We start from the raw sequence: 21,262 nt of genomic DNA on the forward strand, positions 1-21,262 counted from the left end.
GTTAAAACAGCAAAGTTAAAATTAATTTATAGACTGTTAAATGCAAGACTTTAATAAAATCCACAAAGTGTGTTAGATTTTCAATTACAATATTTGCAACATTTTGGAGTGTTATCGAACTCTATCATAAAAACTTTTTTGATACAATTGTACAGAATGTTGAACTGGCAGAATCTCTTCCAGAGGAGGATTATAATAATTTTGCAGTTCTTCTGCCAGGATAAACCCTTCATATAAGCCAACTTTGTGCTGATGTTTTCTGTGAACATGCTGCACTACTTGGTGTTTTTTATATGGACCATATGAGTGTTGGGGAATATATATGTAAGATGGAATTAATGGTTTTTAAATACTATTGAATTTATTTTAATACAGTGAACCTTTGGGCACAGTGCCTTAACTCATAGGAATGTTTAGTTACTTTGGGCAATGGAGTGTTACGCCCCTGCTGATTCTCTTATAGCCCACCAATTTCACTGTGAAAGCAGCCCCGGGATTTAGCACTTCTGGAATAACCAGAGATGAGCGGAAACACTTGTTTCTGGATGGAGTCAGGTTGACGGAGCTCACATAAGGTCTTCCCCTCAGAAGTGCTAAATCTCCCCTGCGTAAGTGGTGGTTCCTGCTTGCACAGTGGAATTGGCAGTACCCACTGCTTGCAGAAGAGAATCAGTGGGGTGGAAAGGAATCCTTGGGGGCATAAGATAGAAAAGGGAAATGTAATTCACATTGTGTTGTGAAAATGGAAATATGAAGAGAGCAGTGGGGGAGATGTCCACTGGAACTGTAAAATTAGGCTGGTTATCCCTGTCCGACTGGCCCATTTCATCTGCCTGTGGCTGCTGAGAGGGTAACAGCACTGCGATTTTTTAATCTCTCACAGTCGGTCTGTGGAAGACATAAATTTTGGGAGGTGCTGAAGGTAGAAATGTTAAAGTATTGTGTGGCTAGGTATACATTCAAATAAATAATGATGTGTACTTTAACTGCCTCCTAGGGTATTTTGTATATAGGCAGGATATAAATTGGAATAATAATGATAATAATAATGATGATGATAATGATAACAATAATAATAGATTATGATTAAACTGCAGTATGGGCAGATATAAAGTATATTAAAATCCTTTTTATCCCTTGAATTAATATATAGGTTTATGACATGGAACTAGGTGAAGAATTTTACCTTTCTCAAAATAAAAAAGAAAGTCGACAAATAGCACCAGAATTGTCAGATCTTGTCATCTACTGTCAAGCTGTGAAATTTCCTGGTAAGTACATTGTCCTAATTGCTTGTGGTTATTACTTGATTTGAAGCAATTAGTGTGTGTGTTTTTATTGGCTAATCTCCCATTGCATGGCAGCTGAGAAAGCTTTGTTTTTTTAGCATTTCCCCTGAGAGAGATGGTATGCCAGGATTAAAGAAGAATTCCTTCTCTGTGGGAAATTAGGCAGGTCAGATTACTTTCTCAAAAGTGAGTTCTCACTTATACTGTCTCCTCACAGGCCAGAAACATTCTTTCCAGACATACATTTTCGTCATTTCCTTCTCTTCTCCCTATCCCAGCTCATGCACAAACATATCCACACAGACAACTATTCCTTTCAGTAGAGGTTGGGCTGTAGTCCAACAAGAGAACTGAAAGTGGATTAACATTGAGATAGGAGCATAAGGAGAAAATTGGAATAAATAAGAACAGACAACATGTGGAGAATGGGCCATCAGCCATGCTACAATGGATGGGTTATAGAAGGAAAATGGCCCATGGCAAGAATGAAGCATTGATTTGCAGATGTACTCCAGAAAAAGATGGAGGATCTAATTTTGTTGCATAAAGGAATGAAATATTATATTATTTATCTAGCATTAGCGAAATGCCGTATAGGACATACTCTTGCTCAGTTGTTCATAAGGAACTATCATTCTTCCCTAATTCTTTTTGGTCAGTTTGTTTTTCATTACAGAAGTTGATCTCAAAAGAAGTATTTACAACTAGCTGATTCACAACGTACAGTATAATGCCCGGTTTTACACATAGATATTGCTTCTGACTGTCTCTGAGTACAGTCTGTTTCATACAAACATTTCACCATATATTTGTGGTTACTCTTTTGAGCAGGGCATGGGCAAATAGGGGGGAAATGAGCACAAGAGCAGCCTGTAGTTTCTGGCTAATCTTGTAACATAAAACAACAACAACATGGTTGCTATTCTTAGACATTTGGATCCAAAGGTGCCCTCGTGAGTGGAAAGATATTTCCAGTTCTCCAAAAGAGGGGGGGTAGTTTTTACCAATTTCCTTTTGCTGCTGAAGCCCTCCTTGCTATATGCTGTTCTGTTCCATAGAGTCCCTCAACCATAGGGTTTAATTTGGGGACTGTAGTGGGAAGGAGATCTCTGCTAATGGAAGTTAAGATCCAAGCAATAGTATATCCTTTTCTTAATCCAGAGCCCTGTGTGATTCCAATATGCTAGCAAGGGCAACTTATAAATCTTTTAACACCCCACTTACTGTGCTTCTGTCTACAGTTTGGAGGCAATGAGAACACCCTTTAAAGTGAGGGATATCCATGTGCACATTGAGGCTCACATGCCTTCAAGAGATTTAGAACATTGATGTACTATTTTGCACTATGTCTATGCATAGGTTACAGACTTGAGTTTTCTTGCATAAGACTAATTAGCATTGCCATATTAAGTCTTAGAAATAAACCATAAAAAGTGTTTTTCTTTTTAAAAAAATCATGCCAACTCGCTTATGTTTTTCAATCCATCTACTATATTTTTAATGGAAAAAAATAGGTCTGTCAACTCTAAATCCATCTGGCTCGAGCAGAGGGAAGGAAAGAAAGAGCAGGAAGTCCATATTTGGCAACAATCCTGGAAGGCTGAGCCCAGGGGAGCCTGCAATGCTTGCCAAAGCATCTGGAAAAGGTAAAGACAGGACCTTCTTTTACCAATCGCAGGCAATGGCTCTGCAACCCAACACATATACCAAACCTACTAGCTAAAAATAAAACACATTGCTCTGCATATGCAGCACTCAAAGTTTGGAATAATTTTCCATTAGCAGTGCAGCCATTACAATGACTTCATTATAAATAAAGGATCTACTGTAAAGTAATGAAGTGTTGGAGTAGTGTTTGATATAAATGTAATCCTTTTAAATTTTACTAATTGCAAAGCTATATTTCCAGCCCAAAAGCTTTATTTCTTATAAGTTTGTTCTTATGTCAAAGGTATTTGCTTTTAAAAAAGAAAGTGTTAGGTGGATGGGTCGCATTTTTCATTTAGTCCTGAGAAGATGTCAATAGAAATGCAAGATGAGCACATTTAGACAGTTCTAAGATTATTTTTAAACTTTTCATAAAGTGAATGGTAAAATGAAAAAAAATATGGTTGCATCTTAAAAATATATTTGTATGAGCATTATAGTGCTCTTATGTATAATGATTGTAATTGCCCCCAAAAGAAGTTTTATATCAAAGACTTGTCCAGACATAATTCTGTCAATCTTCTTAAGATATTGGTTGTACGCTGTTGACTCCTGCATTCTCCGTCCCTTCACTCTATTCCTCTTTATATTGTGTATCTACCTGTACTTATCAAGTTTTTCAAATCCATTACAAACTCTGGTGAAGGGGAAACCCTGGCTTGCATTTACTGTGCCACACAAATGGATTTTATGGCAACTGGACAGTGGTGGCTTTGCTCCATAGAGGGAACAGTTGGGGTGTTGGGGGAGGAGAAGCGGAAGTACACAGTCCTTCAGCCTGCTCACAATTTCTTAATCATGATTAAGGGATCTGCAGTGTTACATCTGCACTGGGTCCGTTCATTCGCGGTGGCACTGCTGAAATGTTTGAGCATGCATGTGTTGATTTTTAAAAAAAACAACTATTTAGATTTATATCCCACTTTACTTCCATTATGGGACACAAGGCCTCATATATAGGGTTTCCAGATGGTCTCCCATCCAGGCACTGACTAGACTCAACCTGCTTAGCTTCTGCAAGGTTGCTATATCATGTGGCTCTTGGAACATAAGAAGAGCCCTGCGGGATCAGACCAAGGTTCCATCTAGTCCTGTTCACACAGCGGCCAACCAGCTGTCAATGGGAAACCCACATGAGAGCAACAGCACCCTCCTATTGTTACCTCCTATTATTCTTTGTAACAGTTGACACTATGCAAGAATGAAAACATACTTTTCTTTTTTAAAAAAGTGAGCCATAGATCAACAAAGTTAATTTATGCTCAATTAAAGAAAGCATGCATACAGCTGGAATTTCTTTGAAGATTTCCTTGTAGCATTTCCCTCTTCTGAAGGGGAAAGCCAAAGTGTTGTGTTTTTTCCCCCCTTTGGGAAACAGAAGTCACTGCAGAGAAGTCTTCAAAGAGAGCTCCAGTGATGCACAAGATCTCCTTACTGCTGCATCAATTAATTCTTTGTATCGTGGTCATGGTTTCTTGAGAATCATGCATTTGCTTCATATTAATATATTACGCCTATTGAGGACGAGGGCAAGACAGGGAGGTGTGATGAGATTGTGCATCTGTAACTTGAAAATATCATTCATTTCCTAGGTGCCTTTGATAGTGCGCGACAGACCTGGGAAGAAGCTTGTTCACCTGCATTTAGCCCCACAACTTCTCTGAGCTCTATAATAAGGACACCTAGATGTTACCATATCTCCTCTTTGAATGAAAATGCTGCCAAGCGCTTGTGCAGACGATATTCTCAGAAGTTAATACAGCACACCACCTGCCAGCTTCTGAGGACATACCCAGCTGCTACCCGCATTGACTCATCCAATCCTCATCCCCTTCTCTTCTGGCTCCATGGGGTACAGCTAGTGGCATTGAACTACCAAACTGATGGTATGGACACTCTTCATTCTTCAGTAATACGTGCACTTCAAATCTCACAAAAGAAATTATTTATTATTGGTGATATCATGTGTTTATACCATTGTATACTAAAAACTAATATAAACAAGAGATGAAGGGAAAAAATCATTACCTAATTTCACACTTTCGAGACAACATGTGAACTGAGTACTCGGTTATCCTTCAAAATTTGCATTTCTCTGAATTTTGCAGTGTTCTCCAATTGAAAAATACAACAATATGTATATTAGTGAAAACAATATTAAAATCCATTATAATGGGCCTGTTCAGATGACAGACACTTCAGGATCTGTGATTAGCGAAGCTATACTTCTCTGGGGTTAGCACTAACCACAAGCTGTGCTGTCACTCACAACACTTTTAAGTCATGGTGAGAGCTGCTAACCCTGTTGCAGGCGGTCCGACTGTGGTTAGTGAGTGAGCAGGGTTTAGCAAAATGCATTGCACAAGACACCTTAACCAAAAGTGTTAACCAGCAGGGTTTAAGGTGTCTCCTGAACAAGCCCATTAGGAGAATTGCTTGCAAGAGATGTGTGTATATTAGGTAAAATTATGTACAGAAATGCATTTATTAGCCGGTGTACCCACGTGTGTGTGTGTGTGTTTTTGTGTGTGTGTGTAAGTAAAAATGCAGAGAAACAAAAATTGACAGATTCATCCATTCCTAATATCAGCCGTCAGTTTTAACAAACAATAAAACTGTGTTCAAATGATGCTGTCACTAGAATGCCACTTGAAAGCTCTTTCCCGTGTCTGCACTCTACAAAGAATACACAATATACCACATACATCCCTGTACAGCATTCCATGGCACAAGCACATTATTTGGGTTTTGGGGGGCTGCATGCAATTGGAAACATTTAAACACCATTGAGGTTTATACACCTTATCACTTCTGTACTATGCATTACTACATGGAAGAGTTTCTTGGCAGTGTGAGTGATAATGTTTGACTTATGCCTTTATTTGCACGGTCTACAACACTGCATGCATAGCGGTGGAAGGCCCAGTTAAAGCAAGAGGCTGGGCTTGTGCAACACCACACAGGTAAATTCTTTTTGCCAATCCGATCATTTTTAAACCTTTGGAGGAGCTATAGCTTGGTGTAGAGCACGTGCTTTGCTTGTGTGTGATCACAGGTTCAGTCCCAAGCATCTCCAGTTTAAAAATATCAGTTACTAAGTGCTGGGAAAGAGTTAGTCTTGAGATGTTGGAGAGCTACTGCCAGTCAGAGTACATTATATACCAGACTGACTTGGTATTATGCAGACAGCTTCATATTTTGACATATTCAACTATTGCTGTTTGTTCATATATTTGCTTAAATAATCTGTTTCTGTTCAGTCGCACATACATCTGGGAGTTTTTACACTCATGCCATTCTATCCTTTATGATACAGTTCATTCCATAAACAATTTGAAATTAGGGTGCTTGGGTTTAAGGCAATTTAGTTCCACTGAGTTAAAACCGACTTAAATGCAAATATGTGAGCTCCTAGACAGAGTCTGGAGGGCGGGGGGCAGAAGATACTTCGGATTCCTGGATCCGAGTTTGGAAACAGTGCTCTGACCTTGGACCCAGGAGTCCAAGCTACCCCTCCCCCTCCCCATCGCAGCTTGCGGTAGCTGCCTCCAAGGTTGCAAAGCCAACTTCAGAGAGGACAGAAAGGGGGTGACCCCTTGGGTCAGGAGGAGAGTGGAGTGGAGTGGGGGTATGAGCTATCCCCAGACTTCTCCAGCCTCTTTCCCTTCCACTTGCTGACACCTCAGATTGATGCTCGTCTGGCTAAAATGCAGAGTGGGGGAAAGGGGGGAAGTGTGGAGGCAAAGCTGCATAGGAGCATGCGCCCTAAGTTTCCTTGTTAGTTGGATTGACTGTATCTGTCCTTCATGCAAGAAAGGTTTCCCCTATAATATATTGCAAGCATTTGTGTCTGGACTTCTAAGAAGTATGGATCCATTTATTAATTTAATTTTATTTATTTATTTTTATTTTATTTATTACATTTTTATACCGCCCAATAGCCGAAGCTCTCTGGGCGGTTCACAAAATTTTTATTTTTATTTTATCTTTTAAAGTTAGAAGGATTGGTTGGAATGAAAATGTGGGGCCATATTAGAAGGAATTGATCTGAAAGTGTCAGTTACTTCAAAACTATTACAATTTGATCAATTACACTTGCAGTTTTACAGAGGTCTTTGTAAATTAATGAAATCAGCTCTAGAAAATGGAAAAGAAATGGCAATATTTAAAATCAAAACTGTACTCTATTTTGTTGTCTTACATTCAAGTCCTAGCAATCTTAATATTTTCAATGTTTTTACCCGTAGATCTTCCCCTGCACTTAAATGCAGCCATGTTTGAAGCAAATGGTGGCTGTGGGTATGTTCTGAAAACACCCGTTTTATGGGATAAGAACTGCCCAATGTATCAACATTTCTGTCCTTTGGAACGGGATTTAGACAATATGGAACCAGCTATTTATTCATTGACAGTAAGTGAAACCCATTATCAACATTTCTATAAACCAAATACAATGTAATGATTCATAGATAGATTCATAGATAGTAGAGTTGGAAGGGGCCTATAAGGCCATCGAGTCCAACCCCCCACTCAATGAAGGAATCCACCCTAAAGCATCCCTGACAGATGGTTGTCCAGCTGCCTCTAGTGTGGGAGAGCCCACAACCTCCCTAGGTAACTGGTTCCATTGTTGTACTGCTTTAACAGTCAGGAAGTTTTTCCTGATGTCCAGCTGGAATCTGGCTTCCTGAAACTTCATATGGTATGATTTTGTTTAACATGTGGCTAATTATTATTACAGTTGATTTTGCTAATAAGACTGCTATAGTTAAATATGGGAGCAGGGAAGGGAAAAGGTGGGAACGATCAGTTATATAACTTTCAACTTCTGCCTTGATGCAACAAGGGCCGTATATATATGGAAACAGATTTCAGACACAAATCTTTTGGATTTGATGCTGGGGCCGCTGGGACATCTGGCCTCAAAGGGTGTGGCAGTTTTCCATTTGGGTGCTTGCCCAGAAGAAGTAGCTGTTCTGCATCAGGATAAGCAACTAGCAAATTACAAGACTTCCATTGCAGTTCTATTTATGTGCAGACCTACTACTACTCATTTGAATGAGTTCAGTTGTTCTCAGAAACACAAGCACCCTTCGGTTTGAGAAAGAGAACTTCTAAAAATCATTGTGTTACCATCACCCTGTGCACTTGCTTTGTGTTTCAGATTGTGTCTGGACAGAACGTTTGTCCTAGCAACAGCACAGGAAGCCCGTGCATTGAAGTGGATGTGCTTGGGATGCCTCTGGATAGCTGCCACTTCCGCACGAAGCCCATCCATCGCAATACTCTCAATCCAATGTGGAATGAACAGTTCCTTTTCCGGGTGCACTTTGAGGATCTAGTATTCCTTCGTTTTGCAGTTGTTGAAAACAATAGTTCAGCTGTGATGGCTCAAAGAATTATTCCACTGAAGGCTTTAAAAAGAGGTAAAATGAAGTTTGTGTGTGAATATGTAGGGCCTAATTACACATAGTGGAGGACACATGGCTACCTCCCTCCCTGCTCCCCTGCACATCTCCCATAATTTTTACTTGAAATGTGTCTCATACCATCATTGACCTCAGCATGTTCCTGTCCTCCTTCAAAACTACTTGCTGTGGATGTGAAAATGCTGAACACAGAGGTGTCAAATCGGGCATTTCTTTTACCAGTTGTGTCCAGTACCAAACGTTTTTCATTGACCAGTTGTTGCAGCCATGCAGCTTCCGTGATGTATAGTTAAGCCTTTTGCAAGAGAATGATAACAGCAATGAATACCAAAGGCTCAGGGTCTGCTTCACACATTATCATTTGAGCAGATATATGTTAGTTCTGCTGTGTGTCTTTGCAACAAAATGACAACAATGAAATGTTCGAAACGTAATGTTTAGAGGTCTGAGAGTTTTGTTTTGTTTTTAAATCTATACATCTCAGAAAGATTCCTTGGGGTTAGTCCTGGCTCTCCACAGTTTTGTGGTGTTTGTAATGTTAGAAAAGAAAGAGCTTTAGCACTTCAAAGTTTCATGTTTTAGAAGGTACACAATGACAATTTGTTTTGGGACACTGTTGAAGTGAAAGGACTTCTCCGACTCCAGAGGAGTTTCTTCTTTTCTGGTTCATACACCTGTTGGGGTGTGTGTGTGTGTGTGTATGTGTGTGTGTGTGTGTGTGTGTATTTCAGAACAGGCTGAACCTAATAAGTGTATGTTGAAACCTCAGCTAACAGGCAATTAGTTCCAAAATATCCTAGCAGCTGCTATTTGTCATCTCTCACCAGACATTTACACTAGTAGAACCTACCAGCACAGCTGTGTGTCTACAATATTCATGCATGTTTTAGGCAAGTTGTGTGACGTGAAAATAAATATGCAACTTAAGCTGGTCTTATCCAGCTCATAATTTCCAGTGCAGCCACTAATACTAAACAGTATTGATTACTATGGCCATTCTGAATACCTTTGTACTTCTGTTGCATAACAGAGTTCTTGTCTATGTTTTAAAATCAGTCTTCAAATTACTTTTATGAAGGTAGGATCACTCAAAAACAACTTTAACAGACCAGAAGACCTGTGTCTTAATTTATCTGATTTTTTTTTGCCCACTTAATCCCACAGATCTCAGTGTGTTCAAACATAAAAAGCAGTCAAGTGTTTGTTTGTTTATTTATTTATTATTGCATTATATCCCGCCTTTTTACCTCCAAGGAACGCAAGGCGGTGTACATAAACCTCCTCTTCTCCATTTTAGCCTCACAACAACAACCCTGTGAGGTAGGTTGGGCTGAGAGTCTGTGACTGGCCCAAAGTCATCCAGTGGGTTTCCATGGCTGAGTGGAGACTAGAACCTGGATCTCCTAACTCCCACTCTGACACTGTAGCCACTACACCACACTGACTTCACCCCATGCTAGCTCAATCTCACCCACCAAAAACAAGCCCACCATTTCTAAAAACGTGTCTGGCAATGCTTCTGAAAATACAGGCAAGTCATCAAGAGGAGGAATTTGCAAATGGGTGGAGTAGGCCCTCAGAAAGTTCCCTCCAACAAGCAGGCCCCTGTGCTGTGTTGCCTGAAAAGTCTTTCTCAGACGAGCTTCTATAGTGGCCTTCAATGTCACTTGAGGAGCTGCAGTTCAAAACAAAACAGACGGATGCCCCAGTGGGCGCTCACAAACTCTTGTCAACTCTGGATTCCAGTCAGTACATCTTTTATGAAATAAGGAATGACAGGGCTTTGACATTTCAAGCACAGTAAACAGCCACTGTTGCATTTTACTTTGCAAAGTATGTCACCTGTGATAATGTAGTCTAATTCACTTGTTTCCTCTCCCATCTCCCATTATATATACTTTAAGGGTACCGACATCTCCAGCTACGGAGCTTACACAATGAAGCACTAGAAATCTCAAGTTTGTTTATTAACAGTCGAAGAATGGAAGAAAATCCTTCTGGAAATGTTGTGCCTGCTTCTTTGGTAATTTAACTCAATTAGATTTGACCCTGGTCAAGAATTTAACATCCTGGTACCAAAATAACAAACAGTGAAATACTGCTGCCACATTTGTACATTTACTTTCAATATCTCTTTGCTGGATGAGTTGACCTTATTTGTCCCAGCCAGCATGATAAATGGTCATGGATGATGGGAGTTGTAATTCAACAATATCTGGAGATCCACAAGTTACCAATCCCAGCCCTGATTGAAGTGTAGATATATGTGGTGTGTTCTGTTTGATTCTGATGTTACTTTGGCTGAAGAAAATAAGAGATACAGGACAGCCAAAGCTTTTAAGTCTGATTTAAGTTGGAGGGTTAAGCACATGCTTAAATTCCAACAGTGAAATCAATGGGAATTTGAAGTGCTTAACTTTGTCTGGATCTGTTAGTTCTTAAGGAAACTACACTACAAGTAGTCCGTCTGTTTTCCTCTACTGTTAAGAGGGCAATTGTATTTGTGTTTTCCAGTCTCCTGGAGCCTTGCCAGTTTTCCATGAGTTATCAATATAAGAGTTATTCAGCCCCACTAATTTGAATTAATTCAGTTTATTTAGCCCTTCTGCCCTGCCTTCTTCCTCATTTATTTTTATTAGTGCTACTGAGACATAGCTTAGTTTATAAAGACTGAATCAAAGTAGCCATTGAGTATCTCAGTCTTCCTTTTGTCTACTGTCTCTCTCTCTACTTGTAGTACATTGTGTCCAACACTTGCTTTCAGAAGCCTGGCATAGAAACTCACCCTGAAGAGTTTTCTGACTTATCATTTGAGCTCCCTGAACTTACAACAACATGTCTTTAAGAAACAGCCAGAATTGATATTATTTGGAGACAGTCTGTTATGCCACACAAGAGTTATGATCATGGGTGGGTGGAGAGAGACTTTTTATTCCCAGTTTGGAATTTTCTGAATTCAGCTGATAGCTTATTGATTTTTCCTACACTACTGTGTCAGATATTTCTTTGCTATGTTCTTTCTGGCTGAGTCCTATTTATTAGATATGAATATATATTGGTTAAAACTAAAATAGAAACTAAATAGTAAAGATACATGTTTGTTTTGAATAGCGGTTCAGCACGACAGAGAGGAGAGCAGCTGCAGTGTACAAAGTAACCATCCATGGAGTTCCAGGTCCAGAACCTTTTACACTTTTTACTATAAGGCACGGAACCACAGTGGCTCAGCTTCTGTACCAAGTAAGTCTGCACATCTGATCTGTTCAGGTCTCAGCTCTATAGTAACCAGCTATGTGCTGCACCTTCCCTAACATTTCTCCTTAATGTTTTTGTTGCCACTGGGCAACCTGAACCTAGAAAAATACTTGTTTTTGCTGTGTGTGTGTTTATGAGAGGGAGAAAGAGGGTATCTGTATATGTATATATGAGCCTGTGTCTATGGGTTGGTTTGGTTTTCCCCACCCAACATACACCCCCTGAAAGTTACATACAAGGGAATGCGGGCCTCAGCATGAAAAAGGTTCTCCATCACTAATGTATATCAATAATGTGGTACACAAACATATTATTTTTGTCATCATACAGTGAGAGTGTGGTTGTTCTCCTCCCCACACCCTTTTTTTTTTAAAGGTCTCCAAAGTCCTTACTGGTCTTATCCAAAATGAAGATGATTTCATGAACCAATTAAAAAAGAACCTAGTGTTAGCATGGAAGCTTTGCCTTCACAGAAGAAGGGGGTAGGGTGACCGTATGGAAAGGAGGACAGGGCTCCTGTACCTTTAACGGTTGTATAGAAAAGGGCATTTCAGCAAGTGTCATTTGTAAGCATGCAGCACCTGGTGAAATTCCCTCTTCATCGCAAGTAAAAGCTGCAGGAGCCCTCCTCTTTTGTGTCTGGTTACTCTAGCTATACTCCTGCAGCTTTAACTGTTATGATGAAGAGGGAATTCCACCAGGTGCTGCATGCATGCAAATGGCACCTGCTGAAATTCCCTTTTCTATGCAACTGTTAAAGATAGAGTAGCCCTGTCGTCCTTTCCATATGGTCACCGTAGGTGGGGGGTGGCAGCTTCTTTGGCAGATATGGCTAATCCTCACTGCTAATTAACTTTTGTAAATCACCCAGAGAGCTTCGGCTATGGGGTGGTATATAAATGTAAACCATCATCATCATCATCATCATCATGGCAATAATAATCCTCAACCCAGGATTTGACCAGCTTTCACACTTCCGTGTGAAAGCTGGACACTCCTGCTGGCAGGAGTGTCAGCAACAGTGCCCAAAGCCGGCTCCATGGAACAGAGCCAAGACCCAGCTGGGTCTTTCCCTCTGCGCACGTGTGTGCAGGTGAGAGTGAGAGAGCACTTGCTGCTCTCTCCCCTTGGCCTTGGAGCCAGAGGCTTGTCTGGCATGATCAAGGCAATTTGCATTTTGCCACCCTTCAACCCCTGAAGCTGTTGTGCTGACCGGACGTCCTCCACTGTAGCTCCATTAGCCCTCCAAAAGTCATTAGAGGTGTGTGCTATGTGGAAGGGCGAGTGCAAGGGATCAGTCTCCAAGGAAGCAATCAACTTCCAGCACCAGCTCCTCCATGTCATCCCTTCAAGCTGTAAGGGGCAGTTCCTAATGCCATGATTTCCCCGAGGCAGTATTGGTCTCCGAGGAATGCCTCCTTTGAAGCGAATTCCTACCTCCAGCAGTCCTTGGAACGGTGAGAGGGCTTTCCTTCTCACGCTGATCTTGTTGAGGGGGGAATTGGGCACACTTCCTCCAAGACCAATTCACCCTGCCTTCCCTTCGGCCTACCCTGAAGCAGCAGGCTGCCTGCTTCCCTTTAGCTTAGCTCCCACAGCTGATGGACGGAGACGCCGTGCCTCGCTTGCCATCATTTGCTGCATGTGCATACCATGATTGTTTGGGCGAGTGGGCAGGTAAGCTCCCAAAGTAGGATTTCCCTGCATACTGCCTGCATTGACCTACTCCTACCTTGTTTTCTTAGCCAGTGTACTTGCCCATGGTGCACCCAGTTTACTAATATAAGGAGCAATACAACACCTCACTGGAAAACCTAAATCCCACCCTATGCTGTCTCCTTGGCCACTTTGTGGTTGCAGGCAAAGTCTTAATGCTAAAATGGTGGTGCAGGTAAAGCCTTTCAGGTGCAGAATGATGCAAATCGCAAGTACAGACTGAACGTGAATTATGCTGCCACAGCAATAAAGGCTTTGTTATTATTATAAAGTTTTGTTTGGACATTAAGTTCCGAATTAGAATTATGTCAGTTAAAGAAGGGGACTTGCTAAATTATGAGCCAGTCTGGTTGCCCTTTACACAAGGGCCAAGCTTTTGTGCATAATTTCTTTTTCTCAGACATCACTGAAATGCAGAATAAAAGCTAAAAGGGCTAAGTTCATGAGTGGAGAACCCTCCAACTGATTATTTCAGCGGGGGCTGTTGTTCCAGCAGTGGGAAAATGCTGTACTGTCTTGGGATTGTGAAAAAAAACTGTCTGGCAAGCCAAATTGGACAGAAATAAGATTAAATACCCCTTGCCTCCTCTGAAACAGTCAGCTACTCAGATAGTGCATAGCCCCAGGAAAAACATTCTGAATAGCTCGTAATACTGCAAAAGCATGTTTTACTACATGCAAGATAATTCCATAATAAAGGGGTTTTGCTGTCAACACAATCAGGTTACTGAACATACAACGTTCTGCTATTCTAATTATTAACATGGTTCTTCCCTAGGTTTTGGCTACTTCAAAAGGTATTGGAAGGTATCCTGCAGACTATTTTTTGATGGAAGAGAAATGCTTTATATCTAAAGAAAGAAATGAGTATAGGAAGCCACCATTCCAAAGAGTGCTCGGTCCCGAGGAAGAGCTTGTTCAGCTCTTGAACAGCTGGTTCCCAGAAGAAGGCTATGTCGGAAGAATTATCTTTAAAACGCGGGAGGAAGTGAGTCTATTTGTCTTAACGTACATTGTTTGCTGATAGTATCAGGACAGTGACAAAAAGCGCATGTTAATTGTTTGGCTTACTAGAACTTGTTCTTGTTGAAAAAGAGCATTAAAAGAAAGTAATACAGAATAATCCAGTAGTATCACTGAGACCTGGGCAGGGAAACTGGGATGGATTAGTCTTTACCAGCTTTACCCTCCTGCGTACTTGGTGCAGCACAAACATCGACGAGGGTTGAAGAGGGGGAGTGGCTGTGGTCTATAAGAATTCTGTCTTCCTCTCTAGGCTTCAATGGAGTGTTGATCTTGAGTGTTTGTACCTTGTGTTGGGTACCCAGGACAGATTAGGGATGCTGCTGGTGTACCATCCACCCCACGACCCTTTAGTCTCCTTACCTATGCTGATGGAGGTGTTCTCAGATTTGGTGTTGAGGACCCCTAGAATGAGGGTTCTGGGGAATCCCAGCTTCCATGTGGACGCTTCTGGATCTGAGGTGGCTCAGGACTTCATGGCCACCATGAAGTCATGAGGTTATCTTGAGGAGGGGACGAGAGTCTGAGGTGTCATCAATATACAGATGAGACCCAGCCGTATCTATCTCTCCTTTTCATCAAATCCAGGTGAGGCAGTGGGTGATCTGAATCTGCCTGGGCCTACTGTATAGTCCAATGATTCAACTTGTGTGCATCTCACTACATACCCAGCATGTTCCCAGAAAGCTTTCACAAATGGATTGACCATGGCATATCACTCTGGTGGAAGCAATCACTGTAACACTTCATCATGCACTGAAGGGCAATGCAGAGTATATCAATTCCTTATTGTCGGCAGGACAAAATAATTCTTATTACTTGATGTCCATCTTTCTGTTCTGCCCTGATCAGTTAGTGGAACTACTCAGTGGATTTGTTCGTCAGGTTACTTACAATCAGCCACTTTTTAGTCCATCAAAATATAAACAAATCTCTTCGTTAGCAATTTACTGTACTCTGCTACTTGCCTTATTTGCACTGATAACATGAAGGAATCAGTATTGGTAAACTGAAGTTTCCTTGATTAAGAAAACATTAAGATAGGCAAACTGTACATAGCTTGTGGCTGAAGTCTCATACCTTTGTAATCTCCCTCCACTCCCTAGGTTCCTGTATCCCTTTCTCTCACAACCTATCATTGTTCATTTCCCTTCATTAGAAAGGGATCTCCCCCCTCAAGTCATCCAATGGGCCAAAGGTAAAAAAAAACACAAACCCCCCACCAGCACACCCTACGAGCTGTATCCATCCTGCCAAGGCTTTCCCTCTTTTCACAGACCAGCGTTGTGAAGTTGAATCATTGCACCATAGGCCAATGATGGGTAGGATAAGTATACATATATCACTCCCTCTGCCCCCCAAAACCCATTGGCCCTTATGAGTTCTCTTTTCTTCCTGCCATTCGGACGGTTAGCGCTGGGAACAAGAGTATGTGTTTTCATGCACACTGGGAGGAAAGAAGGAAGTCCCTCCATTTATTTTAGCACTCCTGCAAATAGGAACACAATGGATGTGTTCCTATTTGGAGATAGTTAACCACTATCTCCATTTCCTGTTTTCATGGCACATTAAATCCAAAAACAATGGATTTCAGCAATGTTTAATTTGCAATGGAAGATGTCTCAGGGACGCTAATTCTACATTTTGTTAAGTGGCATAGCCTCCTTTTCAAAGTGAGACAAGCTTATTCTTTTCATGCGTTTAATTTCTTTCTAGAACTTGAACAGGAGAAATCTCTTTCAGGAGGAGAAAGACGATACAATTACTAGCTCTGAAGAGGACAGTTTCTTTGTTCAAGTTCACGATGTTTCCCCAGAGCAACCTCGGACAGTCATCAAAGCTCCTCGCTTCAGTACAGCCCAGGATGTCATCCAGCAGGTACAATGTACTGCTTCCACTTTTTCCTCTCATTTGCTGCTTGGTAAGGCTTGTGCTGGTCAAAAAAAGGCCCATAGAATATCATTTGCGCTGATTGCCTGTCATTGTGTTTGATATTCAAATGCCCGGTCTCTAATGCATTTCAGTCCATAGGACCAGGCTATAAAACCAAATTTAGGCCTATTCTGTGCGCTAGAAAGAATGTTCAACCGACACATTAATAGTTAAAATGGTATTTCCCTTCAGCTTATAGAGGAGATCTGCCTCACAAATGTATGGAAACGAAGTAGCTTTTGGTTTTGCCTCCTTTTCATTCTCTTTAATAGACTTTATGCAAAGCCAAATATTCCTACAGTATTCTCAGCAATCCCAACCCCAGTGATTATGTCCTTTTGGAGGAAGTCACAAAAGAGCAAGCCAGCAAGAAGTCCTCGACACCCAAAACATCTCAGAGGATTCTTTCTGACCAAGAGTGTGTGTTTCAGGCTCAGAACAGGTGGAAGGGAGCTGGGAAATTTATCCTTAAACTTAAAGAACAAGTCCAAGTAAGTAAATTATTGAATGTTTTTTGTAAGCTTTACAAATTGTGTTCAGTTGTTTAACCCTCACATAAGCCACCCTTGCTGGTTTTGCATAACATAAGAGATGTGCCTGCCCACAATGGCTTGAACATTCAAGAGGACTGCTGGCCCATACAGTAAGCCACCATGGGCAGCGGTGATTGTGTGAAACCAGTCAATATATAAAATGACTGGATACTTCTATCATCTCTAGAAAAGTAGTAAAAGGGTTTTTATATACATTTTGTAGACAGAATATGCTCCTTATTAGTAACAAATCCATGAAATTGGTGTTTAGTGGCCTTGGATTACGACAGTGATTCAAACTGCGAGTCTCAACTTGCTTTTTAAATTAGTTTTTAAAGAATTCTTCACAGCAGTTAAATATAAGTCTCCTGTAGAACTTATCCATGAGAGCTTCACTATGGAAGGATAGAGTAAAATCACACCATGGTAACTTTTTCATGTCTTATATTCTAATAGAAGTTTAATATGAAACTATTTGAAAGTTTCTATTAAAATGTTTGTATATCCTAGCCACGCTTCACAAACCAAGCAGTAATTGACAACATTCTTACGACCATTTCTATTGTATGATTCTTTTTTGTTCTTGTAGGCAGGCCGAGATGATAGAAGAAAAGGCATTTCATTTGCTAATGAACTTAAGAAATTAACAAAATCAAGTAAGCAGTACAGGGGCTTTATAACCCCGCCTTTACAAACTTCTTCAGAAGGTCTCCAAAGTAAAGATGACAAGACTGCTTGCAGTTTGACTTTCAGTGACACTATGGAATAGCCTTCAGAGTTTTGTATTCAGGTACCAGTGTTCTAAATACTTATTATGTATTTATTTAAAGCATTTTTACTCTGCACTTTAGCCAAGGGAGTCTCCCAGAGCAGCTTACAAAAATCACTAGTATCACTGTCGCTGCCCTTAAGCTTATAATCTAAAACACATGACACATAAGAAAAAAAGGGATGGGGAGGGAGGAGGAAAAAGCAAGCTCAGGCACCAGCTCTTAAAGCCCCTACAACAACCATCTGCAATAGAAACAGTAAAGTTAGCATGGTTCCTGCCTGGTGATGGTTGAGGGAGAGAAAAAGGCAACTGGTTCCTCAGCAAAGATGATGGAATGGCCCTGCTTCTCTTCCCTCTCTCTGCTTTCCATACAGTTTATAGTTTACGGGACATGCTATATGAAATAGATATATCTCACAGTCTGTAGTAATTTATACTTGAAATGGTTTCTACCATTAATGGGATTCTAAAGATGAATACACAAACTGCACAAGCATTGCTAAGTTGCAACAGTGCAGAGTAATAAATCCCTGATCAGTAAGAGACGTTCAAAAAGTTACACTGAAGAACCTTACTGAACATGGTGGCAAGCTTACTGTCTTTCGTTATCAGTATTTATGATGTACAGTATTTTAACAAGTACTGTGGTTTAGTTAGAAATTGTGTGCTCAAATACATTTCCATATACCAAGTTACAATGGTTTGCCCTTCTTTATTATTATTATTATTATTATTTATTTATATAGCACCATCAATGTACATGGTGCTGTACAGATAACACAGTAAATAGCAAGACCCTGCCGCATAGGCTTACAATCTAATAAGTTGTAGTAAACAATAAAGAGGGAAGGAGAATGCGAACAGGCACAGGGAAGTGTAAACAGGCACCGGGTAGGGTGAAGCTAAACAGAATAGAGTCAGAACAAACTCAATATTTGAAGGCTATAGGGAAAAGAAAAGTTTTTAGCTGAGTTTTAAAAGCAGTGATTGAGTTTGTGAGTATTCAGATTGTTGCACTAATAAGAGACAAAGGGAAAGAAGCAATTGGTAGACTATTCTTTCCATTGAGTCAAAATTAGAACCTATCCTGATGGCAATATTTCACACTTAGTAGTGCCCAATAAGGGTTTTTCCAGACAATCACAATATAGAGAATGCTTGTTATAAATTTGTTGTGCCCAATTAATCATTCCAAGGAAATCCCTTTTCTGAACTAATTTAATTATTTCTCTTATATGTCAATTGAAAAGCTTCCATTATTTTAAGCCCTGATTTTAATAGGAGAAAGTTAAACCACCTTTGCTAGATTGTGCCAATTCATTTGACAACAGCATTTGAGTGATTGTTTTTTAGAATTGCATATTTTTAAAGGTTTTTTTGGCAAAGAACTCAAACCCCCACTTACGTAATTTCAATTCAAGCTTAAACCTTACATTGTTTCTTTCTGACTATAGGGAATTACAAATACAAGACACAAAAAGCCACACTGAAGTGGAGAGAAGCAGAGAAAATGATGGAGATGCGCCCACTTCTTCAGCCTCTTCTTTGAGCAGTCCTTCATTTGTAACTGGAACATGTTTAAATAAGAGACAAATGTTAATGAGCTGGAGAAACTCATAGCTGAGGCCCTGGTTCAGGCTTGGCTGCCAGTACAGGCGTAACTTAGAGGCTACCTGAAATGATATGTGCCAGTTCTGTGAATGGCGAATGCAAAGTCATGGGTTTGAGGCTTTGGAAGAATGCAGAACTTATTCCTTTTACCTTCATATTCACTACCTTTGGATGGGAGGGTAAAGCAAGCACCTTATGTTGTCCCTTGCAAATAAAAACCTGCCCTTTTAGAACAAAAGATTTTAAGTAAACACCTTAAGGGGAAATGAAGGCTGTTCTGTGGTGTGTTACATAGGATGTAACACAGAGGATGTTCTGTGGTGTGTTACATAAAAATAATGCACTTTTAAAAGTTCCTTCTAAATACACACTTTGTGATTATAGGCAGGTGTAGATACATTGAAACTCACAGATGTCAGTATGGTGAACATAAACAGTTTGATTTGTCTTCTAAATAATGTCAGTGTACAGTAGTCAGAAAACATATTTTACTGATTAGGAACAACATTTCTTCTTGCAGTGTTAGTGCATCCTAGTTTTCCTGTTTAAAAATAATTATTTATTTTAATATTCCAAGGTATGTGCCATTGTATAATGTATTTATCATGCCTTGATTTACAGAATTCTACGTATCTTTACAGAAAATTCCACTTATCTTCTCTAAACTGAGAAATAGGTGTTTAATTTTAATAAAAAGTACATTCAGGAAACACAATCTGTATGTTAATATCTCAGTTGACCAAAAGTAAAAATGTTTTGAGGGGGAAAAATAACTACAAAGTTTTACTTCTGAGTTCTTAATTTAACCCACCACCTCTCATCAACAATGTAGTGTCAAAGTACAAGGGTCTAGTTTGAAAATATTTTCACCATTACTGTAATTGATAGACTTATTTAAAGAAAATACCCTCCCTTAAACTTAGATAACATAGTATATTATTCAGTTTCATTTTTGGTATAAATCTTGCCATTTCAGTTTACATAAAAATACTTGTAAAGAGTTGTATATGTTTGCAAAATCATGGGCTTTTGAAGTTTTTTTGTCTGTGAGCACTGGCTGTAACTTTTCTTCTTTTTGTTAATATACTATTAAAAGCAATTTAACATTACCCATATAAAGCACGCAAGAACTGAAATGGTCACTGGTGTTGCCTTACTCTTTTAATAACCACAGTACAAATTAAAGTCTGCAATTCTATATTTACTTCCTTGGGAGTAAGTCACTTTGTAATAAGACTTACTTTTAAGTACAGACCCATAATGAAAACAGGCTTTGTGGTGCCTTCAGCAACCTGCTTGTTCACCAGGATCATTTTGTATGAATAAATCAAGAGAGGCCTGTTCAGTTAAATGGAGTTCAAAGAAAGCAAAACGTTGAAAAACAATCTGAACCTGAATGGAATGTAAAGTCATAATCAGATTGGATATTCTACAAAGCTTAATTCTCAGTGCTTGCAAAATGTACTGTTCACCTCTGGTACAAAAAGAGTCCTTCACGTCAAATAGGAAGTAATAGGAAGCTATTATGAGGGGAAGAAAACAAATTTAGTTCATTATTATAAATATTTTTTTAGTTAAAGGGGAAGGAAGGGAGGTCAAAACTTAAATGCAGAGAAGACTATTTTGTTTATGTTTAGTCATGAGATTTGGTAGAGGAATAGTTTGTGACCGGAAAAAAGTAAATATATTACTAAAGGAGCTAATAAGGAACACAGCTGTGTGTGTGCGCGTGCTTGCACACACATACATGCAGATAGTGCCCCCCTGAGGGGGACCTGAGATTGTAACTGTGTTGATGGGTCCCTGTATGCACTAGACCTGCTCATGGTTCTCTATCTTTTAGCCATTAATATCACTACTTTGGTTAGACAGGTGATATCTAACTTTAACAATCTCCCTACAACCAGAAGTACATGAACCAATGATCTGTAACGGAAACTAACATGATCTAGTGCATAAAATGCCACAGAAAAAATACCAAATCATCCCACCTGC

The 21,262-nt window shown here is 39.9% G+C and overlaps 1 protein-coding gene across 5 annotated transcripts in view; it reads left to right on the forward strand.

The window, feature by feature from the left end:
• The window catches only part of PLCE1 (phospholipase C epsilon 1), a 140,806-nt gene extending 120,330 nt beyond the window's left edge, over positions 1–20,476 (forward strand). For 2 of the 5 annotated variants that reach the window (XM_063132888.1, XM_063132889.1), the window contains 12 exons: positions 1,154–1,271; positions 2,804–2,935; positions 4,589–4,882; positions 7,244–7,407; positions 8,161–8,422; positions 10,330–10,448; positions 11,537–11,665; positions 14,175–14,384; positions 16,136–16,297; positions 16,624–16,842; positions 17,474–17,674; positions 19,111–20,428. In XM_063132888.1, the coding sequence (XP_062988958.1) occupies positions 1,154–1,271; positions 2,804–2,935; positions 4,589–4,882; positions 7,244–7,407; positions 8,161–8,422; positions 10,330–10,448; positions 11,537–11,665; positions 14,175–14,384; positions 16,136–16,297; positions 16,624–16,842; positions 17,474–17,653 (1,989 nt within the window). In that variant the 3' untranslated portion in view covers positions 17,654–17,674; positions 19,111–20,428. Of the gene's footprint in view, positions 1–1,153; positions 1,272–2,803; positions 2,936–4,588; positions 4,883–7,243; positions 7,408–8,160; positions 8,423–10,329; positions 10,449–11,536; positions 11,666–14,174; positions 14,385–16,135; positions 16,298–16,623; positions 16,843–17,473; positions 17,675–19,110 lie in introns of all 5 variants that reach the window. The other 3 variants (XM_063132890.1, XM_063132892.1, XM_063132891.1) reach the window with 3 other exon arrangements.
• Positions 20,477–21,262: the final 786 nt, after the last annotated feature.

This window comes from Elgaria multicarinata, chromosome 8 (genome assembly GCF_023053635.1).
Source record: "Elgaria multicarinata webbii isolate HBS135686 ecotype San Diego chromosome 8, rElgMul1.1.pri, whole genome shotgun sequence".
In the NCBI taxonomy this organism is placed as follows: domain Eukaryota; kingdom Metazoa; phylum Chordata; class Lepidosauria; order Squamata; family Anguidae; genus Elgaria; species Elgaria multicarinata.